Source organism: Procambarus clarkii, chromosome 24, assembly GCF_040958095.1.
Source record: "Procambarus clarkii isolate CNS0578487 chromosome 24, FALCON_Pclarkii_2.0, whole genome shotgun sequence".
NCBI classification, from domain to species: Eukaryota; Metazoa; Arthropoda; class Malacostraca; order Decapoda; family Cambaridae; genus Procambarus; species Procambarus clarkii.
Genome location: NC_091173.1, coordinates 9314441 through 9336529, shown reverse-complemented (window position 1 = coordinate 9336529; position 22089 = coordinate 9314441). Strand labels below are relative to the sequence as shown.

At 37.6% G+C, this 22089-nt stretch overlaps 1 protein-coding gene and 1 long non-coding RNA gene across 9 annotated transcripts in view; one reads left to right on the top strand and one right to left on the bottom strand.

Moving 5' to 3' along the window:
* The first annotated feature begins 847 nt into the window (after nt 1-847).
* Nucleotides 848-17865, top strand: LOC123761700 (uncharacterized). Of its 2 annotated transcripts, XR_011229510.1 has the most exons (4): nt 848-1044; nt 7724-7945; nt 10513-10638; nt 17727-17864. It is a non-coding gene; the product is annotated as an uncharacterized lncRNA (long non-coding RNA). The 2 variants fall into 2 exon arrangements; XR_006773253.2 differs by lacking the exon at nt 10513-10638 and having other exon boundaries at nt 856-1044; nt 17727-17865.
* LOC123761699 (protein amalgam) overlaps nt 14100-22089 on the bottom strand; it is a 513864-nt gene continuing 505874 nt past the window's right edge. For 5 of the 7 annotated variants that reach the window (XM_069330540.1, XM_069330537.1, XM_069330539.1 and 2 more), the window contains 3 exons: nt 18176-18259; nt 16078-16195; nt 14100-15826 (listed from right to left, as the gene is read on the bottom strand). In XM_069330540.1, the coding sequence (XP_069186641.1) occupies nt 16104-16195; nt 18176-18259 (176 nt within the window). In that variant the 3' untranslated portion in view covers nt 14100-15826; nt 16078-16103. The remainder of the gene's footprint in view (nt 15827-16077; nt 16196-18175; nt 18260-22089) is intronic. The other 2 variants (XM_069330542.1, XM_069330544.1) reach the window with 1 other exon arrangement.

Sequence of the window (22089 nt, the reverse complement as noted above, 5' to 3'; positions counted from 1 at the left end):
TCACACCCTTGCCCATTATATTCTTGATTGTCCGTTGATTAGTGTATATAGAAACACTGAGATAAGGACTGTTCCTGAACAAATAGCCTGGATGTGTCACAACGGAAAGGTTGATGATATTCTTGAGAGATATAAGAATTTTGCACCAAGATTGTAATATTTTGTTGAATTATCTGCAGGTGTCTTGCAAATTGTCTATACAGTATACCTAGGTCATAAAAGTATTTGTGTGTACGTCTGATACCATACTCCTTGTGAGGGAGGAAATGTATATTTTTACCTCTCAGAATGTTTGGTAATATGTTTATTTGTGATGTGTGTATATGTATATATTAACACGTTGTACTGAACGGGGTGAGAATAGCTTGAGCTACCTCATCCCTTTGTGTGTATTTTACCTCAATAAACTTATTTCAATTTCAATTTCAATTTCACCTGCCACAGAAGCGATCAGACAACCAAGACAACAGTTCATGCTGTGAAGACTGGTCTCTGATGTTACAGTTTTCTGTATGTTATCCTGTAGTATATACACATCCCAGAGTACAATACCGCACATGGGCCACAATCTAAAAAGGCGCAGATACACTCCTTCAGTTCAATAAAGTTTCATTAAACAGACTTCTCTTTGTTTACGCCTACGAACGCACTATAGTTTGCAGTCCATGGTTGTGTAATGTTCAGCCACTTTATTGTGACTTGCTATCTGCCCCAGACGTCCGTTCGTCGTCAAGGGTGAACCAGGAGTCTGGGAACTGCCTAACAATGATAGTAATCATGATATGGCACGCAGGGGAACAGGGGAACATTAGCGCTTCTGGTGGGCAGAAGCTTAACTATTATAGGTAGACAGTTTTGACATCATAGTCAACCGAGGGCGAGTCGAGGGTCCGGTCTCTCATTTTTTAAAATAAACAAAGCTTTCAAAGGGGTCATTTGAAGACGGTATTCCTGGTTCAACCTTTGACGCTGTGTGGACTCCCGACTTCTGCTCCGCATAAGGGGTCTAAGGTCAACTTTTTGCTTTTCCTGCATGCTGGCGAGGTGGGTGCCATGCATAGATCGGTACACCAAGGAATCACATTAACGTGATGTATCGATGAGAAAATTAGTAGGAATTATAAGGAGGATTGGAACCTTAGTCAGTACAATAAATTCTCAGTAAAATTAGATTGGCTTCAGGTATTTTTACATATTAAAGATTTGTACGTACCTAGTTGTGCTTGCCGAGGTTGATCTCTGGGTCTGGTCCCGCCTCTCAACTGTCAGTCAACTGGTGTACAGGTTCCTGAGCCTACTGGGCTCTATCATATCTACACTTGAAACTGTGTATGGAGTCAGCCTCCACCATATCTCTTCCTAATGCATTCCATTTGTTCATTACACTGACACTGAAAAAATTCTTTATAATGTCTCTATGGCTTATTTGGGCACTCAATTTCCACCTGTACTCGCCTAGTTGTGCTTGCGGGGGTTGAGCTCTGGCTCTTTGATCCCTCCTCTCAACGTCAATCAACAGGTGTACAGGTTCCTGAGCCTATTGGGCTCTATCATATCTACACTTGAAACTGTGTATGGAGTCAGCCTCCACCACATCACTTCTTAAAGCATTCCATTTGTCAACCACTCTGACACTAAAAAAGTTCTTTCTAATATCTCTGTGGCTCATTTGGGCACTCAGTTTCCACCTGTGTCCCCTAGTGCGTGTGCCCATTGTGTTAAATAGCCTGTCTTTATCAACCCTGTCGATTCCCTTGAGAATCTTGAATGTGGTGATCATGTCCCCCCTAACTCTTCTGTCTTCCAACGAAGTGAGGTTTAATTCCCGTAGTCTCTCCTCTCAGCTCGGGTACTAGTCTGGTGGCAAACCTTTGAACCTTTTCCAGTTTAGTCTTATGCTTGACTAGATATGGACTCCATGCTGGAGCCGCATACTCCAGGATTGGTCTGACATATGTGGTATATACTGTTCTGAAAGATTCCTTACACAAGTTTCTAAAGGCCGTTCTTATGTTAGCCAACCTGGCATATGCTGCTGATGTTATCCTCTTGATATGGGCTTCAGGACAGGCCTGGCGTGATATCAACCCCCAGGTCTTTCTCTCTCTGACTCTTGAAGTATTTCATCTCCCAAATGATACCTTGTATCTGGTCTCCTGCTTCCTACCCCTATCTTCATTACATTACATTTGCTTGGGTTAAACTCTAACAACCATTTGTTCGACCATTCCTTCAGCTTGTCCAGGTCTTCTTGAAGCCTCAAGCTGTCCTCCTCTGTCTTTATCATTCTCATAATTTTGGCGTCATCAGCAAACATTGAGAGGAATGAGTCTATACCCTCTGGAAGATCATTTACGTATATCAGAAACAGGATAGGTCCGAGTACAGAGCCCTGTGGGACTCCACTGGTGATTTCACGCCATTCTGAGGTCTCATCCCTCACTGTAACTCTCTGCTTCCTATTGCTTAGGTACTCCCTTATCCACTGAGCGCCCTATCAGTTACTCCTGCCTGTTTCTCCAGCTTATGCATCAACCTTTTATGGGGTACTGTGTCAAAGGCTTTCCGACAGTCCAAAAAAATGCAGTCCGCCCATCCTTCTCTTTTTTGCTTAATCTTTGTCACCTGATCGTAGAATTCTGTCAAGCCTGTAAGGCAAGATTTACCCTCCCTGAACCCATGTTGATGGGTTGTCACGAAGTCTCTTCTCCCCAGATGTGTTTTTTCTCACCTGTGTCCCCTAGTGCGTGTTCCCCTTGGGTTAAATAGTATCTTTATCTACCCTATCAATTCCTCAGAGAATCTTGTATGTGGTAATCATGTCCCCACTAACTTATTTATTTATTTATTTATGCATATACAAGAATGTACATAAGGAATGTGAGGATACAAATATGGTAATTACAGTCTTGTAAAGCCACTAGCACGCGCAGCATTTCGGGCAGGTCCTTAATCTAAGAAAATTTTAAGGAGGTAAATACATGCAAAATTTATAGACAAAAAAATGATAACAGATTACATGAAATGAAAAAAAAAAAAAAAAGATGAGAGAAAATTGTAGGTACAGTATATTAAAGCACATAGGTAGCTAAGATTGATTGCAATGACAGCTTAAAATGGTAGTTGACAACAAATTGGTAGGCACAATACAGCAGAAACAATATAAGATTGATTGCAATGACAGCTTGAATGGTAGTTGACAAAAATTGGTAGTCACAATACAGCATATGGCTAGCACATAAAAGAAGACAGCAATGAACACAATGATAAGGTTGTTTGATATTACATAAAAATTAGGAGATTGGGTAACACTAGGTACAGAGCAAATTTAAAGCTCAGTGTAGGAAACTAAGAAGATGAAGTTAGGTACTTTTTGGTTTTGCTTTTAAATAAGGCAAAAGTTTTACAGTTTTTCAATTCACTAGGGAGTGAGTTCCATAGACTAGGTCCCTTAATTTGCATAGAGTGTTTACACAGATTAAGTTTGACCCTGGGGATATCAAAGAGATTTATTTCTGGTGTGGTGATAATGGGTCCTATTACATCTGTCCAGGGAGAGTTTCAGAGCATGGTTTGCATTTAAGAACAGGGTTTTGTAAATGTAGTTGACACAAGAGAATGTGTGGAGGGAGTTAATATTTAGCAAGTTTAGGGATTTAAACAAGGGAGCTGAGTGTTGTCTGAAAGCAGAGTTAGTTATAATTCTGATAGCAGATTTTTGCTGTGTGATGATGGGCTTAAGGTGGTTTGCAGTGGTAGACCCCCATGCACAGATACCATAATTAAGATAGGGGTAGATTAGTGCATAATATAGTGAGAGGAGAGCAGAGTTAGGAACATAATATCTGATTTTGGAGAGTATAACAACTGTCTTAGAGACTTTCTTAGTTATGTGTTGAATGTGGGTGCTGAAGTTGAGTCTCTTGTCTAGGAATAGGCCAAGAAACTTGCCATCATTTTTATTACTGATGTTAATGTTGTCTATCTGTAGCTGAATTGCATTTGATGATTTGCTTCCAAATAAGATGTAGTAAGTCTTTTCGATGTTTAATGTTAGTTTGTTCGTTGACATCCATAAGTGGACTTTTTTTAATTCATTATTCACAACATTATTTAGTGTATGTGGGTTGAGGTTTGAGTAGATAAGGGTAGTATCGTCAGCAAACAATATAGGTTTGAGAATATTAGAGACATTAGGCAGATCGTTTATATATATAAGAAATAGAAGAGGTCTTAAGATGCTGCCCTGTGGCACTCCAACGGTAATTGGTAGAGTGGAAGAAGTTGTATCATTGATGGTTACATATTGGTGTCTGTCACTAAGATAGGATCGGATGTAGTCAAGGGCAAGGCCTCGGATTCCTTCTGTCTCCCAGTGACGTGAGGTTTAATTCCCATAGTCTCTCCTCGTAGCTCATGCCCCTCAGTTCGGGTACTAGTCTGGTGGCAAACCTTTGAACCTTTTCCAGTTTAGTCTTATGCTTGACTTGATATGGACTCCATGCTGGAGCAGCCGCATACTCTAAGATTGGTCTGACATATGTGGTATACAAAGTTCTGAATGATTCCTTACACGAGTTTCTAAAGGCCGTTCTTATGTTAGCCAACCTGGCATATACCACTGGTGTTATCCTCTTGATATGGTCTTCAAGGGACAGTCTAGTGTGATATCAACCCCCAGGTCTTTCCCTCTCTCTCTCCCCCTCTGACTCTTGAAGTATTTCATCTCCCAAATGATACCTTGTATCTGGTTTGTTCCCTACACCTATCTTCATTATATTACATTTGCTCGAGTTAAACACTAACAACCATTTGTTCAACCATTCCTGCAGCTTGTCCTGGTCTTCTTGAAGCCTCAAGCTGTCCTCCTCTGTCTTAATCCTTCTCATAATTGTGGCATCATCAGCAAACATGGAGAGGAATGAGTCTATACCCTCTGGGAGATCATTTATGTATATCAGAAACAGGATAGGTCCGAGTACAGAACCTTGTGGGACTCCACTGGTGACTTTATGCCAATCTGAGGTCTCACACCTCACTGTAACTCTCTGCTTCCTATTGCTTAGGTACTCCCTTATCCACTGGAGTACCTTACCAGTTACTCCTGCCTGTTTCTCCACCTTATGCTGGGCCTCTTATGGGGTCTTATGTCAACTTGTTACTCTGACGACGGTAAGATTATCCGTGCTTGAGAATATCCAGTGAACAGGTTCGAATTCTCCTGGTTCTTACTGATTATCACAATAAAACGGAGTTACAACCATAATTGTTCAGTCAAAATATTATGTTATTTGACAGGAAGCCAGTATATATATTCATGCTTGGCTTATATCGAGATCCCCAAAGGTCAAATTACTGACCCCGCCCAGGATCCTACCCCACAAGAAGCTTACTAACTCTTGGGTACCTATTTACTGTTAGGTGAATGGAAGCATTAGGTGATAGGAAATGCACCCAACCATTTCAGTCTGCCTGTGATTCAAACCCGGACCGAGTCAAAAACGAACCGAGATTGAACAACTGGGCAAGCACAACACAGACTATTGGGTATTTATCTAGCCACTGAATACCTTAAGGTCATTGGTGGTGGAGTTATTTTCTGTGACTCTAAAATGGCTCTACAGTCCTTGAATAACCCATCACAATGTATGTCGGAAGTAGCTTGTAATATTAAATGGAATGTAATTTTTGCCAATGATAATAACAATGCCAATGGTGGGAGTCGGTTAGCCGAGCGGACAACACGCTGGACTTGTGATCGTGTGGTCCTGGGTTCGATCCCAGGCGCCGGTGAGAAACAATGGGCAGAGTTTCTTTCACCCTATGCCCCTGTTACCTAGCAGTAAAATTGGTACCTGGGTGTTAGTCAGCTGTCATGGGCTGCTTCCTAGGGGTGGAGGCCTGGTCGAGGACCGGGCCGCGGGGACACTAAAAAAGCCCCGAAATCATCTCAAGATAACCTCAAGATATAGGAGTCTTGATCCTCAGTTAAGTCAGTTAAGTCAGTTAATAACTCCTGTATAAAATTTGTGTGGATCCCATCCCATGTTGGAGTTGGAAAACATGACTGTGTAGATCAATTGGCCAATGAGGCTGCAGGAAAGAAAACATTGATTATGACTTTGGACTATCTAATGCAGTTATTAGAAACATACAAATTAAAGAAATTAATTCAGATTTAGAAGAACTAAGAAATGCTCAGAGACCTGAAAGCTGCAGTATTAAAAGTTATTACAAGTTTTGTAATAATAGGTATTTGTATGGTCAGCACAGTAACCGAACCAGGCAATGTGATGTAGTCATTGCACGAATTCGCCTTGGCTATAGACACATCTGGCAGGTTAGTGAGGCTGAGCCACTACCAGAATACTCAGATTGTAAATTCTGTGATAAACCTTTAATGCATTCACTAGAACACTATATTGATGAATGTGAAACCGTAAAGGACTTTAGACCTCCTGGCCTCTTGTACCACCAACTGTGTAACTATTTTATTGACTCAGGTGTTCTGGATGACATCCTAACAATTTATCCCAAATTTGCTTGTCCATTTTAAAGAATGAAGAACAATTTTTATTTATATTACTTCTAAGCTGCATCACTTATGAACCCATCCCTGCCCTTGTGTGACAGTGCACAATAGAAAGTTGTTTTCACATCTCCATACATTAAAACATTGATTGTAATCATGATACTGTATATATGTACTTCAGCCTACAGTTTAGACCTATTGTCTTATGTATGACCCTCTGTCCTGCATGACAGTGAATACTAGCATTATCCTCACTTTAATAAGACTATCAAAATCCTCAGATTAGGCAAAATTGTAATTAATTTTGTCAATAAAGATGTTAATAATAAAATAATGACTACTACAGGGACCCTATTTTATGTATTTTGGCAAAAATGGTTGTGAATGTGTTTACTTGAATTTACTCGAGGGTCTCCATATCTCTATAATGGCCTCTATGGGAACAGGAAGATGGTGGCTTGTCAAAGGTACCTCCCCCCCCCCATGGCTCTTGAGGATTTTTCTAACTTTATTTTGAGCACAAACCTACTGCATTATAGCATTAAAGGTAGTGTGATATATGCAACATGCATCTTATAACTAAGCCAGGTGTGGGATGTAATGTTTATCAATAAACAAACGCTTTGCGAACCCTACCCGAAACACTTTGCGTAATAATGGCTTTAGGCATTGTATGTACTAGCTCTATCTATAAATCCATCAACTTTTGTATTTCATCTTGTATGTATGTACTTTACCTGAATAAATATTTGTATTTGTATTTATTTGTTATAAGTCACATCAGGTTGTTTTAGTGTGTTAACAGATAGGGCAATGGAGTGGTCATATTACCAAGGTTGGATAAGGGCAAATGGGAGAACCCCTTGACAAGCCGCCGGCTTCCTGTCCTCGTCGAGGCCTCTAGTGTTAGTGGCCCTCAGGTAAAAAAAAAGAAAAAACAGGATGGTAGTTGTGCAGATAAATGTGGGAGATGTTAATTGCTTCCATCTTGCTTAATCTCTGATATAATTAATGTGATTAATTAATCTGTGAATTATAAAATGGATTTATTTGTAAAATCTATTTCTTGACATTGTAACCATTAGGCTTCTGCCATTGGTTTAGGGCTTATAGATCATACAATGTAATAAAGTTGTTCTAAGCATGTTGTTTTAGGTGATTCAGATTAATAGACAATTTTATAACCCACAGGGGCTTTAAACCCATGGAACTGCGTATCTGCTGAAGCCATAAATAATTATACCAAATATGCCAAAACTCTGCCTAACTTGAAAAAATCATCAGGACAAGTAGGGGGACCTTTGACACTGCTACCTTCCTCTCTTCAACGAGGCCACTAGTGTGTTAGTGGTCCGCATGTAAATTCGGGTAAATGGATCAATAATACACAGTACTACAGCACTTCTAATGACGGTTAGTAAAAGATTTTGTATTTTGTTAGCTAATAAGTTAATTTTTTTCTGTGTAATATTAAGAGACCATTTATGCTTAGCCATGGTTTCATGAGTCCAAGACCGGGACTTTCATTAAGCTATTGCACTCTTATTGGTAATGTATTTTTCCATTTGAGAACAAATTTTGTAAGTCAAATTGTTTTGAATAATGTTGTGACACAAAAGATGTTTAAACTTAAGTGTGGAAATTTATTTATTTATTTTTATTTATGTATATATACAAGAAGGTACATTGGGTTTGTGAGGGTACATAGCATGGTGTTTACATTCTTGTAAAGCCACTAGTACGCGCAGCATTTCGGGTAGGTCCTTAATCTAACAGATAATTTTAAGTAGGTAAATTCTAGCAAAATTTATGAAATGTTAACAGGTACATTGTAAGAAAAAAAAAAAAAGAGAGATTAGTAGGTATATTAAACCACATCGATAGCTCCGATTGATAGCATTGACAGCTTGATTGATAATTTAACAAAGATTAATAGGCACAATACAGTATATTGACAGCACATATAATAAGACGACAGCAATGATCACAATGGTAAAGTTGTTTGGCTTGGGTACATAAATATTGGGGGATTGGTTAGCACTAGATACAGTGCAAGTTTAAAGCACAAGGTAGGAAACTGTGAAGATGAAATTAGGTCCTTTTTCGTTTTATTTTTGAATGAGGCAAAAGTTGGACAGCTTTTCTATTCATTAGGGAGTGAGTTCCAGAGACTAGGTCCCTTTATTTGCATAGTGTTTACACAGATTAAGTTTGACTTTGGGGATATCAGAGATATTTATTTCTGGTGTGGTGATAATGGGTCCTATTGCATCTGTCCAGGGAGAGTTTCAGAGCAGGGTTTGCATTTAAGAACAGGGTTTTGTAAATGTAATTGACACAAGAGAATGTGTGGATTGAGTTTGTTTAGCATGTTTAGGGATTTAAACAAGAGTGTTGTCTTGGATTTTCAGAGTGTTGTCTGAAAGCAGAGTTTGTTATTATTCTGATAGCAGATTTTTGCTAGGTGGTGATGGACTTGAGATGGTTTACAGTGGTTGAACACCATGCACTGATACTATAATTAAGATAGGGATAGATTAGTGCATAATATATTGAGAGGAGACCAGAGTTAGGTACATAATATCTGATTTTGGGGAGTATACCAACTTTTTTAGACTTTCTTATACTCGCCTAATTGTACTCACTTAATTGTGCTTGTGAGGGTTGAACTCTGGCTCTTTGGTCCCGCCTCTCAACTGTCAATCAACTGATGTTGATTGTTATGTTATTGTCTTAGTTATGTGTTGTATATGGGTGCTGAAGTTGAGTCTCTTGTCTAGGAATAGGCCAAGAAACTTTCCATCATTTTTATTACTGATGATAACATTGTCTATCTGAAGCTGAATTGCATTTGTTGATTTGCTTCCAAATAAGATGTAGTAAGTCTTTTTTATGTTTAGTGTGAGTTTGTTGGTTGACATCCATAAGTGGACTTTTTTTTTAATTCATTATTCACAACATTATTTAATGTGTATGGATTGGAGTCTGAGTAGATAAGGGTAGCATCATCAGCAAACAATATAGGTTTAAGAATGTGATATGTGATATGTGATGTGATAGGAATGTGTTATGAAATGTGAAGAGCACTTTGATTCATGTTAGAATTAGCTGGCACTTTGATTCATGTTAGAATTAGCTGGGATGTTTCTTGCATATATTAGTATTGTCAAATTGAATACTAAAGAGGAAAAACAAGTAAACAATATACTGTATGGATTGAAGTTAGTCTCTATTGAGAAATGAGTTGCCAGTGCCAAGAAAAAATAAGGCAGAAATAGATATATAAACAAATCCACAAGGGCCGTGACGAGGATTCGAACCTGCGTCCAAGAGCATCCCAGATGCTGCCTTAATTGACTGAGCTATGACATGGTAAAAAGTATTGCAACCAGAAATTCAACTGAATTTACTTGGATCCTGCAGCCTCTCCGAGACCCAAACCAGGATTTTACACAATTCCCCCATGCACTCGAGCTATGTCAATAGGCTGTTCTACCTCTTCGCCCTTACTTCATTACAGATATATAGTTTAAGGAAGAGTTGGAATATATGGGTACCTACTGGAAGAGTCAATTGGCAGAGGTAACCGAGAGATGTGAGAAAAATTTAAGCTGGGAAATGTATGGAAAACATTACTAAAGTTTAAGCTCATAAAGACATTGTCAGAGCTTAAAACCATAAATGACTAACTAACTAGAGGGATTGAACTCTAAAACTGGAACACATGGGCCTTAAGTGTCTCACATATTCACAAAACAAGGGTTAAGCAAATGCAAGTCACTGCTTATAATACATGAATTGAATATCTGTATAAACCCAAGGAGGGAGCGAGAGAATGCAAGACCTACATACTCATAATGTACGGACTGGTTGGTTGCCACCTCCTCCGCCACCCAGCTCCTCTGCCATTTTGTCCGATTTCTACTGTGTTGTTGGTGGGACCGAAGTCACTACAGTATCCCCCCTCTTGCCCTTTCCAGAGGACGAGGTAGCAGAAAACCAAGGAATTGAGCAAGTTGATGCACAAAGTGCGTCTCTCCATGTTGATATCTCCTCGCTGTCATTCATGTCATCAGCAGGCATCAGAAGGCTCGAATCTGGAGAAGGTATTCCTTATACTAAGACTTAAATACAGTACATAAATAACATAAATACAGTACAGGTACTGTATTATAAAAATTTGATGGGAGGTACAGCAAAAGCTAAATTTCAACCTAAAAGAATTGGGTGGAGCTTGATTGAAGCAAATTGGGGACAAAGATGTCATCACAGCAACACACAATGCTGCCATTTATTGGCTGTGGAAGGTAAGGAATACTTTTGTCTGGAGCAGCTTTTCAGAGACGTCAATCTGTCAGAAAAATATAATTTCATCCCTACATGTATAATTCGGTAGTATACTGTATAGCTAGTTGGTGAGGCCTACTTTATTATTTACTTGCTTGATCACTAGTTTTGCTGATATGGCATTCAGTAGAGCTTTATATTTTCTATTTTTGTTTTGTTTTAAGTTTTATGGATAATGAATGTCTTGTCCATAAGTATTTGGACAATGACACAATGTTTGTCATTTTGACTCCACTCCAGCATATTGGAGTTGAAATGAAACTATGCCTATGAGGTTAAAATGGAGACTTTTTAACTTTGAGGGTATTTACAAATATCAGGTATACTGTAATTACTGTGCTTTTTATAGTCTAGAGGGCCAAAGTAATTGAATTCTTGGCTGCTCAGCTGTTCTTAGCTTGTTGTGCATTGTTGCATCATTAGTCCATGTGTAATGACCCTGATTGTAATACCTCGCCTTGTATCTATCTCGACCGCGCACTCCGCTACTACCACTGAGCTAACCGTGCAATCTCCGCTCTTTCTATGGTAATAACAGATGCTATACCGATCATATAAGATGTTAACACTCGGGCCGTCATACGAAGACGTAAACCAGTACACAGAGGAAGGAGAGAGAGAGGAAGAGGGAGGCAGAGCGAGAGGAGAGAGAGAGGAGAGCGAGAACGAGAGCAAGGGAGGGAGAACGAGAGCGAGTGAGGGCGAGGGAGAGTGAGACAGAAAGATAGAGATAATCGTAGTCACAACCTATCGTATGAGTTACCGAGTGACGCTGCCACCACCCTGAGTTACCGGACAGGGGACCGGAGTGAGAGTCGTAGGTCTTGCAGATGGAGTAACCTACCAGGACAGGTGTAGGGGACAATTGAACGGTACAAGGATCCTGGCCTGACACTCGAATAATCCTGACCACTTGGGAACTATAGTGTACACAAGAATAAGGCGGGACACACCAACACTAATACCTCAACACGGAAGACGAACGGGGGAGGAGTACTGAATAATTAAGAGCACTAGGTCACTAGGGCAAAGGGGACGGTAGGCCCAATATCACTAAAGCAAGGAACCATTAATACACATTTAATAACACTTAATATCTGACTTTATTTGAAATAATTAAATAAGACACTCCCTAACTATATTCCCTACTAGAGGCCAAGGGTACTGAATGAGGTGCTTTAGTACAAGAGAGCCGTACTTACTCGTATGTTGTTCCACAGTTTCCCTGGAGATGATGTTCTTTCTCAGAGTCCACACACACCTCCCTACTGGGCTGTGCCCACTCAACTGACTCTCCTGATCTACTGCTCCTCAGCTGAACATGAGGGTTTTGCATTTGTTGTTTAGGGGTTAATCCCTGAAGATTACCATGACGGCATCAATTCTGACCTCTTTGTGATTCGATGACCGTTGACCTGACTCTATGGCTAACTTATACAGAGGTGTAACTTTTACATTGTCTGCCGTCGCCTGACTGGCGCCTGTGGGTTGTTCATCCTCCACGTGGCCTGTTCATGCTGTTATGATGTTCATGTACTATGTACTGCTCTCTTGTTACACATGCACAGAAGTTGCAAAAGTTGATTTTATAACTTCTGTAACTAGAGTGGATTGTAAATGTGGCATATGTATACTGTGCCTAGTAAAATTAGCCGTTTGACCATATTCAGACTTCATTTTGCTTGATTACTTGAAGGTTACTTGAAGATTTGGGTTACAGAGCTCTTACAGTATATGATGTATGCATCACTTCGTCAGTCAGGTTAACTATCTTTTTCAAGGGGGGAAACCTCAATATGCTTAAAAAGCTTCCTGTTTCTGACAGTGGTCAGTGCAGTTGGGTTGGTTCGAATCCTGCTGCCTGACAGACATTTGGGCATGTTTCCTTTCACTTTATGCATCTGCTCACCTAGCAGTAAATAGGTACCCCTGGAGTTTGGTAACTGTTGTGGGATGCATCCTTGGTTAGGTTAGTAGTTTAAGACAGCACTTCTTAACTTTTACTGCAGCTCACACACCCCTTTGATTTTATTAACCACTGCACTGCGCACCTGGGTCCGACAAAAACGTCATAGTGCAATTGTTAAGGACATACAGTACTTTTGTTGTTTTTATAAAACAAAAGTACTGTATGTCCTTAGCAATTGCACTATGACATTTTTGTCAAACCCAGGTGCGCAGTGCAGTGGTTAATAAAATCAAAAGGGGTGTGTGAGCTGCACTAAAAGTTAAGAATTGCTGTCTTAAGACTAACTACTAACCTAACCAAGAATGCATCCCACAACAGTTACCAAACTCCTGGGTACCTATTTACTGCTAGGTGAGCAGATGCATCAAGTGAAAGGAAACATGCCCAAATGTCTTGTCAGGCAGCAGGATTCAAACCAATCCAACTGCACTGACCACTGTCAGAAACAGGAAGCTTTTTAACCACTGCACTGAAGGTTGTGATTTTTTTTTTTTAATTAGTTCATATTTTTTTTTAATGTTTTTGTAATTCTTTGTGATTTGAAATGAAAATGATTGAGTTTGGAAACATTTTGACATTAACTTTTGTTGTTTTTATAAATGTTCAACTAATGTTAATGTCAAAATGTTTCCAAACTCAACCATTTTCCTTTCATAACACAGAGTGATGAGAACATTAAAAACATTAAAATATAGCTTAATTAAAATAAAAATAGCACAACTCTCACAGCATCTCAAGGCGCTCTGGCAGCACTGTGGTTAATATGTTCTTGCATCCCTTTAGTTCTCAAAATATGTTTCAGCATCCCTCTGGTTCTCAGAATTTATATTCTTGCACAAATTTTGGTGTTTACATATTTTATTAAACAGTACAATTGTTCCCAAGTGTCTGTTCTTAATTGTGCTTACAATGTTTTATCTACAGTATAACAAATCTGGCATGTCACTCGCCCCCACAGAGGGCATAGTGTACCTAGGTTAAGAGCCACTGGTCCAGAGGGACCTCGATAAGCTTCCTGTCTCCGAAAAGTATTGTTATTTCAATAGTGATATTTCATAAAATTTGATGACGCTCTTCCACAAAATGAGCTGGTAGTTATACATAAGGAAAATATAAGTTCAAAAAGTGTTCCTCAAGTATACAGTATATACAGCTTATTATGTATTGTAGGATTCCCTTTAGATTGTCTCCTCATGGCTCTATAACACCATGATCTTTTTAATAGTAGAGAGAAAAACAAACGAGAACCACTGACATTGACACGTTTATTCGCTGATTATGGTACAAAATATTACAACACAGGAGAGCTGCATGGAAAGCATGTTAATGGCAGTGTGTTTTTTTTATGCAAAAGACCAATCATTATAAAATAGAAAATTACATTACATTGCTTAACTACAAGTATATTTTCCAAATATGTTGATATAGTGAGTTTTGACAAGAATACAACTATACACCAAAGGCTGGTGTATTGTATGGTATTGTTAAAATATTTATTCTAAATAGAAGATAGCATGCTTCACATATATAGTTCATTGTTGTCATTAAATATTTATTATATAACATTACAACCTTAACACATTCCCTGTAACACTGCAGCATTGTTCACTTTAGGAAAATACCCCCAAACAGTAAGAAGGTGATTAAGACCCATGAAGCCTCCTGAGCACACATTTTATCCAAAAGGCCAAACAAGAGTGGAAATACATACAAAGGACGTTACATGGAGTGAGTCAGTGACACTTAAGTATCGTACAAATCAAACTTTTTTTTTTTTTATTTCAATGATTAAGCACCTGATTGCATTTCAGGATATCCAGCATTTAAACATTTAAGCACTGAGATTAAATAAACAGGCTTCAGAAATATATATTTTTTGCAATTTCTTAAATTATAAGCATTCCCATTTAAGTTAATTTGTCCAATATTCACCATCATTCCTATGTTCCTTTCACGACATAGGAGGAATGTCTCTTGGACATAGAGTAAATGTACATTACCTGCGGCTTTATGACCCACATTCACTGTGAAGAGACAGCCATCAATTATGTATGAAGGTTAAACTATCAATTTGGAAATTAAGGACGGGTCCTTAGTTATTATAACAAGTGAATAATAATGTTAGTTTATAAGAGTAACACTTTTTTCCATGTTTGCCTGTCAATGTGGTTTATATGCAACGCACCTGGAGATGTGAATATGCTATATACACAGTGACTAACCTCCCATGCGTGGGGCTTCCAAAATTCCCCAATTCACACCATTCTCACATTTGCACAGCCATACAAACAGATACACACAAGAAGCACAAATGACACGTGCTTCCTGCCTCATTAGGCAGCTGAATCACCATTAAGAATACAAAAGCTAGCAGACACTTGCAATAGGATTGGCAATGCCAAGCCAATATATCGTAGCAAAATACTGGAAGAATTAAATTAACTAGTTTTCTTTCTTTTTGTTACCTTAAGAGACGGCCAGTTACTCGTGTTGTAAATACTTTTGACAAATCTACTCAAAAATGGTAGAAAACTTTGTTCCTTATTTTGTGTTTCCAGGGTGTGGAGTATATTCTATCTAAATCTAATGGTTTTTCTTTAGTTTATATAGTAGAAAGCATTAGCTAGATAACAGAGTGCTCCTTGGACAATTAGGGCTTGATTTAATTGTCCATACAAACCAGAAACAGGAGAGGGACGACTAGATTCTTATAATACCGTTTTGAAGGATATTGCCATGGGAACATCACATGACTCACTTCTGTTAATGAAAGTAAAAGCAACCTAGAGGGGAACATCATATTATCCACTGCACCTGAAAGTTTGTTTGTGATTTCACACCTCACAAAATCAGCCAAGATTTTGAAGTTGGCCAAGCTTCAATACCAGAAAAGACATTGAAGTTGTTAAATTCACTGCACCTTATCCTACGGACTGAAGGTGGTGGCGTCTCATGTATGGAGCCTCCTTTACAACCCCCTGAAAAAAGATAAAATATTTTTTCATTTATTTGCAGAAATATAAAATTCAACCCTTACATTTTCTTGTATAAACAGGGTACTATAATCTTAATGTTCTTCTACATAAAATTATAAAGTTGAGTGTTTCATGCAAGGTGGTGAACAAGAATTACTAATTTAAAAATATTGGCATTAATGAAACTTCAAAAATTATCAAATCCCTTAACTATAGGGAAAAAAAAAACTATAAATCCTAGTTATATAACCCACCTTAAGATTCTCTACATCCTAGATCTTTACGAGAGGAAGGCACTCAGTACGAGAGTCAAAAGTGCCATGTTCAGCGTGTTGGTGCCACACCCGTTCGCAGATTGACCAAAGGCCACTTCTGTATTAAAGAAAATTTATTGTGTTAAGATTTTTTTAGTTATAAAATAATTTATGGGGATATAGATAGTAATAATTACTTCTCTCAAGCAAATTAGGAAAGTTGTTATTTAAGGTCATTTGAAGAGTAATTAAAAACTATTTATAATACAGAAATATCTGAAATTGGAAACCAATTAAACTATACCTGTACATCTTTGATATTTGTTTGCAAGTTAAACAACTCTATTGTTTTTATTAAATCTGGATGTTATTTAAATAGATTATTAACTGATTCCAAGAAAGGTTATTATAGATAGATAAAAAAAAGAGAGAAACAGTCTGTACCATAGGACTGCTTGGAGGCACCGCAGTGATCTGCAGCAAGGCATGCACATCACGCAACCATCAAACAACTCTTCAGCAAGTCAAACAAAAAGAAAAAATATGTAACCGATACGCGAGTAAAAATATTTAGTTCCTAATATTTATTTTATTAATTAATTTATGGCTATTTAGGCAATACATAAAACACGCTCCAATAAAAATAACCCGCATGACGGTTATAATTCATTTATATTTATCTTTGTAACTGGACATTTTTTTTTATGCGCGAACTGAAAATACAATAAAAACAAATTGCATTAATTATTACAGTCAGTTAAGATACTACAATATGATAGATATGAATATTTTCAAGATTACTAATTACATTTTAAACATATGAAAATTTTATTTTGTTCATTTATAGCGACTGAAAGTACAAGGACTTGAGAACTTAGAATCCAATAGCAAATATGATTGCACAAAGTGGAGTACTGTATAGTTATGTCTTGCTGCTATACAAGTTAATATACAATATCGTTGTGTATTTTCTAGAATTGTCTTTTCAAATATTAAATGTTTTAAATTTCAACATAAATTAAGAGATCAAATGTTCAAAAAGTTATGTTAAATATCTCAACATGATTAAAGTATTAATCATATGGTATTAGAGAAGGGAGACAGCCATTTAGGAAACCATTAGTAATTACAAATATTTCAAAGATTCCCACTGCATATATTAAAATAATTTAAAGTCAAAATTGTATCGCTCTTATACATAAACTGGAAATTGTGATTATTGTATTTATTAAGTCTGACTTGTTTCAAAATAGCTAAGTGGCTGAGTGTAAATGAGGAGTAATAACTGGGTTGCCAACAAAGCACGAGTAGGTGTAACCCGATCCACTCTTGACCCACCAGTATACCATCACAAGTACTGAAGGGCCACCTCTGACTCCTGATTATAATAATAAAAGTACTGTACAGTATATAAAATCTCACTATATGATACTGAAAACTCAGATGTGGACTAGATACCTTCCTATATATATTCTTATTGGAATTTTTAAGATGTATATTTACTGACTTTCACCTTAGATAAAACTACAAAGAAAATAAGAAAATTGTCACAGATACTTAAGGACGAAGTCCACTTGCAATCACCCTACAATACTAATTATTTAAGAAAGCTATGAATAATAAAGCATTGCTCCTCTTGTAATCCACAGGGAACACCTGCAACAAATTGCAGCAAAACTGTGAGTAAACCAAAATAGTTGCATGCTTGGGTTAGACACTGCCATACAGACAGGACATAATACTTCGGAGAGGCACCAAGAGAAGAGTTAATATCTTCTACACCACAAGGTTAAGGTTAGTATTTCAAAACAATCCAGAGTAGCATGGCCGGAATTCTTATCACCACTTGAGATTTGGGTCCCATTCGTAAGGCCTTGTTTGTCATCCAGCCGAAAGTGAGGCACAGTGAATCGATTGGATCTTTGAGTAGCCATACATTATTACCACCACTCAAGGGATACTAAGAATTCGACCTAAAATGTTTATACACAGAAAGGGCAGGGTAAAGACCTTCAGCTGAAGCTAAAAGCTGGATTGTTTGCTGTACAGCAGGGAAGCTACAATTCAGAGGGTTAGTTGCTCTTGAGCGAGAACAAACCTTCCATCACAGGAGCGATGTTCTCGGGTTCCGGGGCCAGGGTCGTGGTAGTGGTAGTGGTAGTAGTAGTAGTGGTAGGGTCTTCTAAATAACGGAAAATGGGACAAGTTTGACTAGGAAGTCCTGCCAAAGGATCCAAGGATGATCCAATCTGATAATTTTGTACATAAAAGTATCCATAGATACTTTTAGTCAATCATTTTTGAGGGATTTTTTTTTTTTTTTTACATACCAAGTGTACCACTAGTGTTAATACAGTAGTTCCTTAACTTTACAGCTTGCAGTCTGAATCTTTCGGGTGACTCTCTCAAAGTTATGACAAATGTTAATAAAACACAAAAAAACTTAATATTGTGACTATTTTTACCAAGGCAAAAGTTAGATGTTTGTGATAGCAACACAGAACATGAGATTAGCATAATGTTATATACAGTATGTGTAATAATATAATACACTAGTACATTTATACTATGTATTAAATTATTTCTGCACAAAATGGCTGTCATTTTCAGGAGTATATTTGCTTTACCATACTGTAATCATTATAGAAATAATGTGCTGTATATTCACTACTTTCTTTAAAAGGTTTATGAACTTAAATATTAATTCACATTAATTTTTGAAAAGCATAATTTTTTTGTTTCAAATACTATAAATTGGTAATGCAAGATTATCTTAACCTCATTCTACTCTTTTTTTTCTGTAGTTCTCAGAAGGGTATCACTAATAAGAGCCTCAGGTTTATCTTTTCTGCTTTATCTATGCTGCTGGGCATACTGAGTCTACCATTGTTTGCCCACAAAACCTAATACACACAAATGTACACACCCATTTACTCGTGAACATATACAGGCATCCCACACATCTCGACCCCCTCCCTCCTCAATACCTCAGATACACACACAAACTGTTTTTTGTTTTTCAAAGAAAAGTGCAATTGATGTCCCATATTGCACAGAAGCAAGAAGCTACAACATAGCCGATCATGTAGTACCTTTTTCTCTGAACCTAGTTTGGTCTCGAGCTAGGTTGAAAGAACAAAAGTGGTTTTGTAATCATGTTCAGCTCAACAAAGTAGAGTACATGCACGTGTGACCTACACACAAGTAAATTGGTACGTGAACAGATACAGCATATCTATAGAAAGCACACTTTAATAAAAGTCCCTTAGTTTTCCTTTGAATTTAAAATGATTTTGAAACATGTTAGTCCTTGTCTCCCACCAATTACAACACAAAACAAACAATAATGTATCCCTAAATTAAAATTTCTGTGCAACTTGAATAAGTAACCAACAATTAGAGCAGGAACCATCACACATTTAAACTTCCAGTGGTATCTTCATATTTAAATATCCACTTTTCCCCTAAATAAAAATTATATGTACTGTATATATAATGCTGTCGAATGCTTTAGCAATCCTAAATATGTACAGTACTGTACATATTCTAGCTATTTATTGGGGTTTTTATAAGATAATGAGCAAAGTATCAAAGGCAGTAATGATCACAATGATCTTGTCGAGATAGAATACAAGTTTCAACACAAACTCTGGATAGGGGATAAACAAATGGCACCAGACCCAAAGCATAACCCCATGTGGTGCAAATCTAGGCAACAAAGGGAGGAGAGGAGGAGGAGTAGGCAGGGCAGTCATCTTCTCATTTAGACAGCACAAGAGAGGAGTGCACATGAAGAGTGCAGCTATCGGCTTCCCAGGAAGTAGGGCACAAGATTAAGTTAAGTTAGATCATTCAATTCAGAGGTGAGAGATCTGGCAAACAAGACTAGCCGATGTTAAAGATCAGTCTGAGTTAGCAGTATCTTTATAGGGAATGGCATTTCCATGGAATGTGATAAGGGAGGATGAGGAATGACATTCTACTGAGTGAAAGCCATGGCATGTCTTAGTTGGGGAGAACTTAAAGCCATGACTGGTAGGCCAGGATAACACGCTATCAACTGTAAGTTGGAGCTGACATTGAATGAAGGAAAAATCATCACTGTGATAAGGTGAGAGATGGTGTACATTAAAGGTTGAGCATATTACAGTGGGAAAGGGAGGAAGAAAGATTATTAAGCATAACCAGGAAAATAATAGTGCTTAAAACACAATACAGGGGAACACCATCATATTGATAAAGTGTCAGAAAGCAGTACCGAGTCACTAAACATTTCCCAGGTCAAAAAGAACAGCTACGATGGAGGTATTCATAGCAAAAGAAATAGGAGTATAAACCTCCACTTAACTAGATACAGTATAGTCTTTTGAAATGATATACTGTCCATGATTATATTCTGCTTCATTTACCTTCAATCTTAAATGCGGTTCACAACTACCACGCTACTCGGCCATATACTCGGCCTACAGTGATATGCAATGCATTGACAATACAGCAGTACAATCAACCCAATTCCTGACTTACATGTACAGCACATAGATGATTCTGCACCATTATGTATACATCAGAGGTAAGTTTTGTGCCCCTTTAAGCAGTACAAATTGGATGGAAGAAATCATTTACATACAAGATCAAAGAGACATGGGTTTCCTTAACAGTAATATTTGTTTCAATGATAGTCTAAAACAGACTTTTCATGCTGCAAGTCAACTAAATATTAACTATACTTTGTACTACTTATAACTTTTTAAAGGCTTAAGTTTATGCAATATAAAATGTTATTTTTAAATTGAGATACAGTATAGGTATATATATATATATATATATATATATATATATATATATATATATATATATATATATATATATATATATATATATATATATATATATATCTGTACTGGACAATATATATAATAGTGAATTGGCTGTTCTATAAGTAGCTTCAGTACAGTATTGATCAAACTTGTGACACTATTGTTTTCCACAACATTTTGAAAGTTTTATGAATTTTACACATTCTTCCTAATGATTTCATTAGGAAGTCGGGTAAAACGTCATGAGTAGAGGATATTTTGGGTACTGCTAGGTGAAGATAGCAGTCTCCGGTGTAACCAAACTTGCACAAGCTCATCACCGCGCTGAATGCTGTACTCTTACAAAGGCTTGCCCTTAATGGAATTTAACACGTACACGTAATGACTTTGTCAGCTTCCTTGCAGGAAATGCTGCAAAATTTAGAAGCCTTTACTAAACCATGCATCCCATCTTACAATTAAGAAAATTTTCTTTGGCTGTATGAACCTCTGAATCTGTCTATATTACATGGCATGTCCAGTTCGTCCTCCAAACAAAGACCCAAAAGTGATTCCATCCACCTGCTAATCCCCATGTTTATGAATGAAAAACAGTTTACACATGACTTGCAACTAATTTCGTTTGAACACTTCCGGAACAAGTGCTTCTCTGACGAATTTTGTTCAAACCACAACGCTGTAAAGGCTTCACCTACATACTACAAATACAAATAATCGCCAACAGAACCTGAACACCTAACCTAACCAAACCTATATATATGCAAAATATGCTAATATATTATAATATTAATTTATATTTGAGAAAATTCCCGTTTTGAATTAACAGCATCTAAAAATTTATGAATGCGTCTGTGGAGTAGACCACTGGATGTAATGGACTCGAGTCAAGCACGTCTTGAGTTGAGCACGGACTTCAGTTGTTGGGCACGTCATAATACAGGGTTATGTGCTTCAAAATTACATTACAGTACTTCTATAATAAAACCAAGAAAAATACAAGTTTCTATCTAGCAAATAGTGATTCCCTTACCCCAAAGTTACATTATTTGCTTTTTAATTACTGTACACTATCCTTGAGCACTTTTCTTCTCACTCCCGCTCCGTTTCCGTCTTCACCGATGGGTCTTAAGTCTGCGGACGGTGTTGACTACTCTTGTTTTTCCTGATCGCACTTATATGTGTCGCTAGCGGAGCT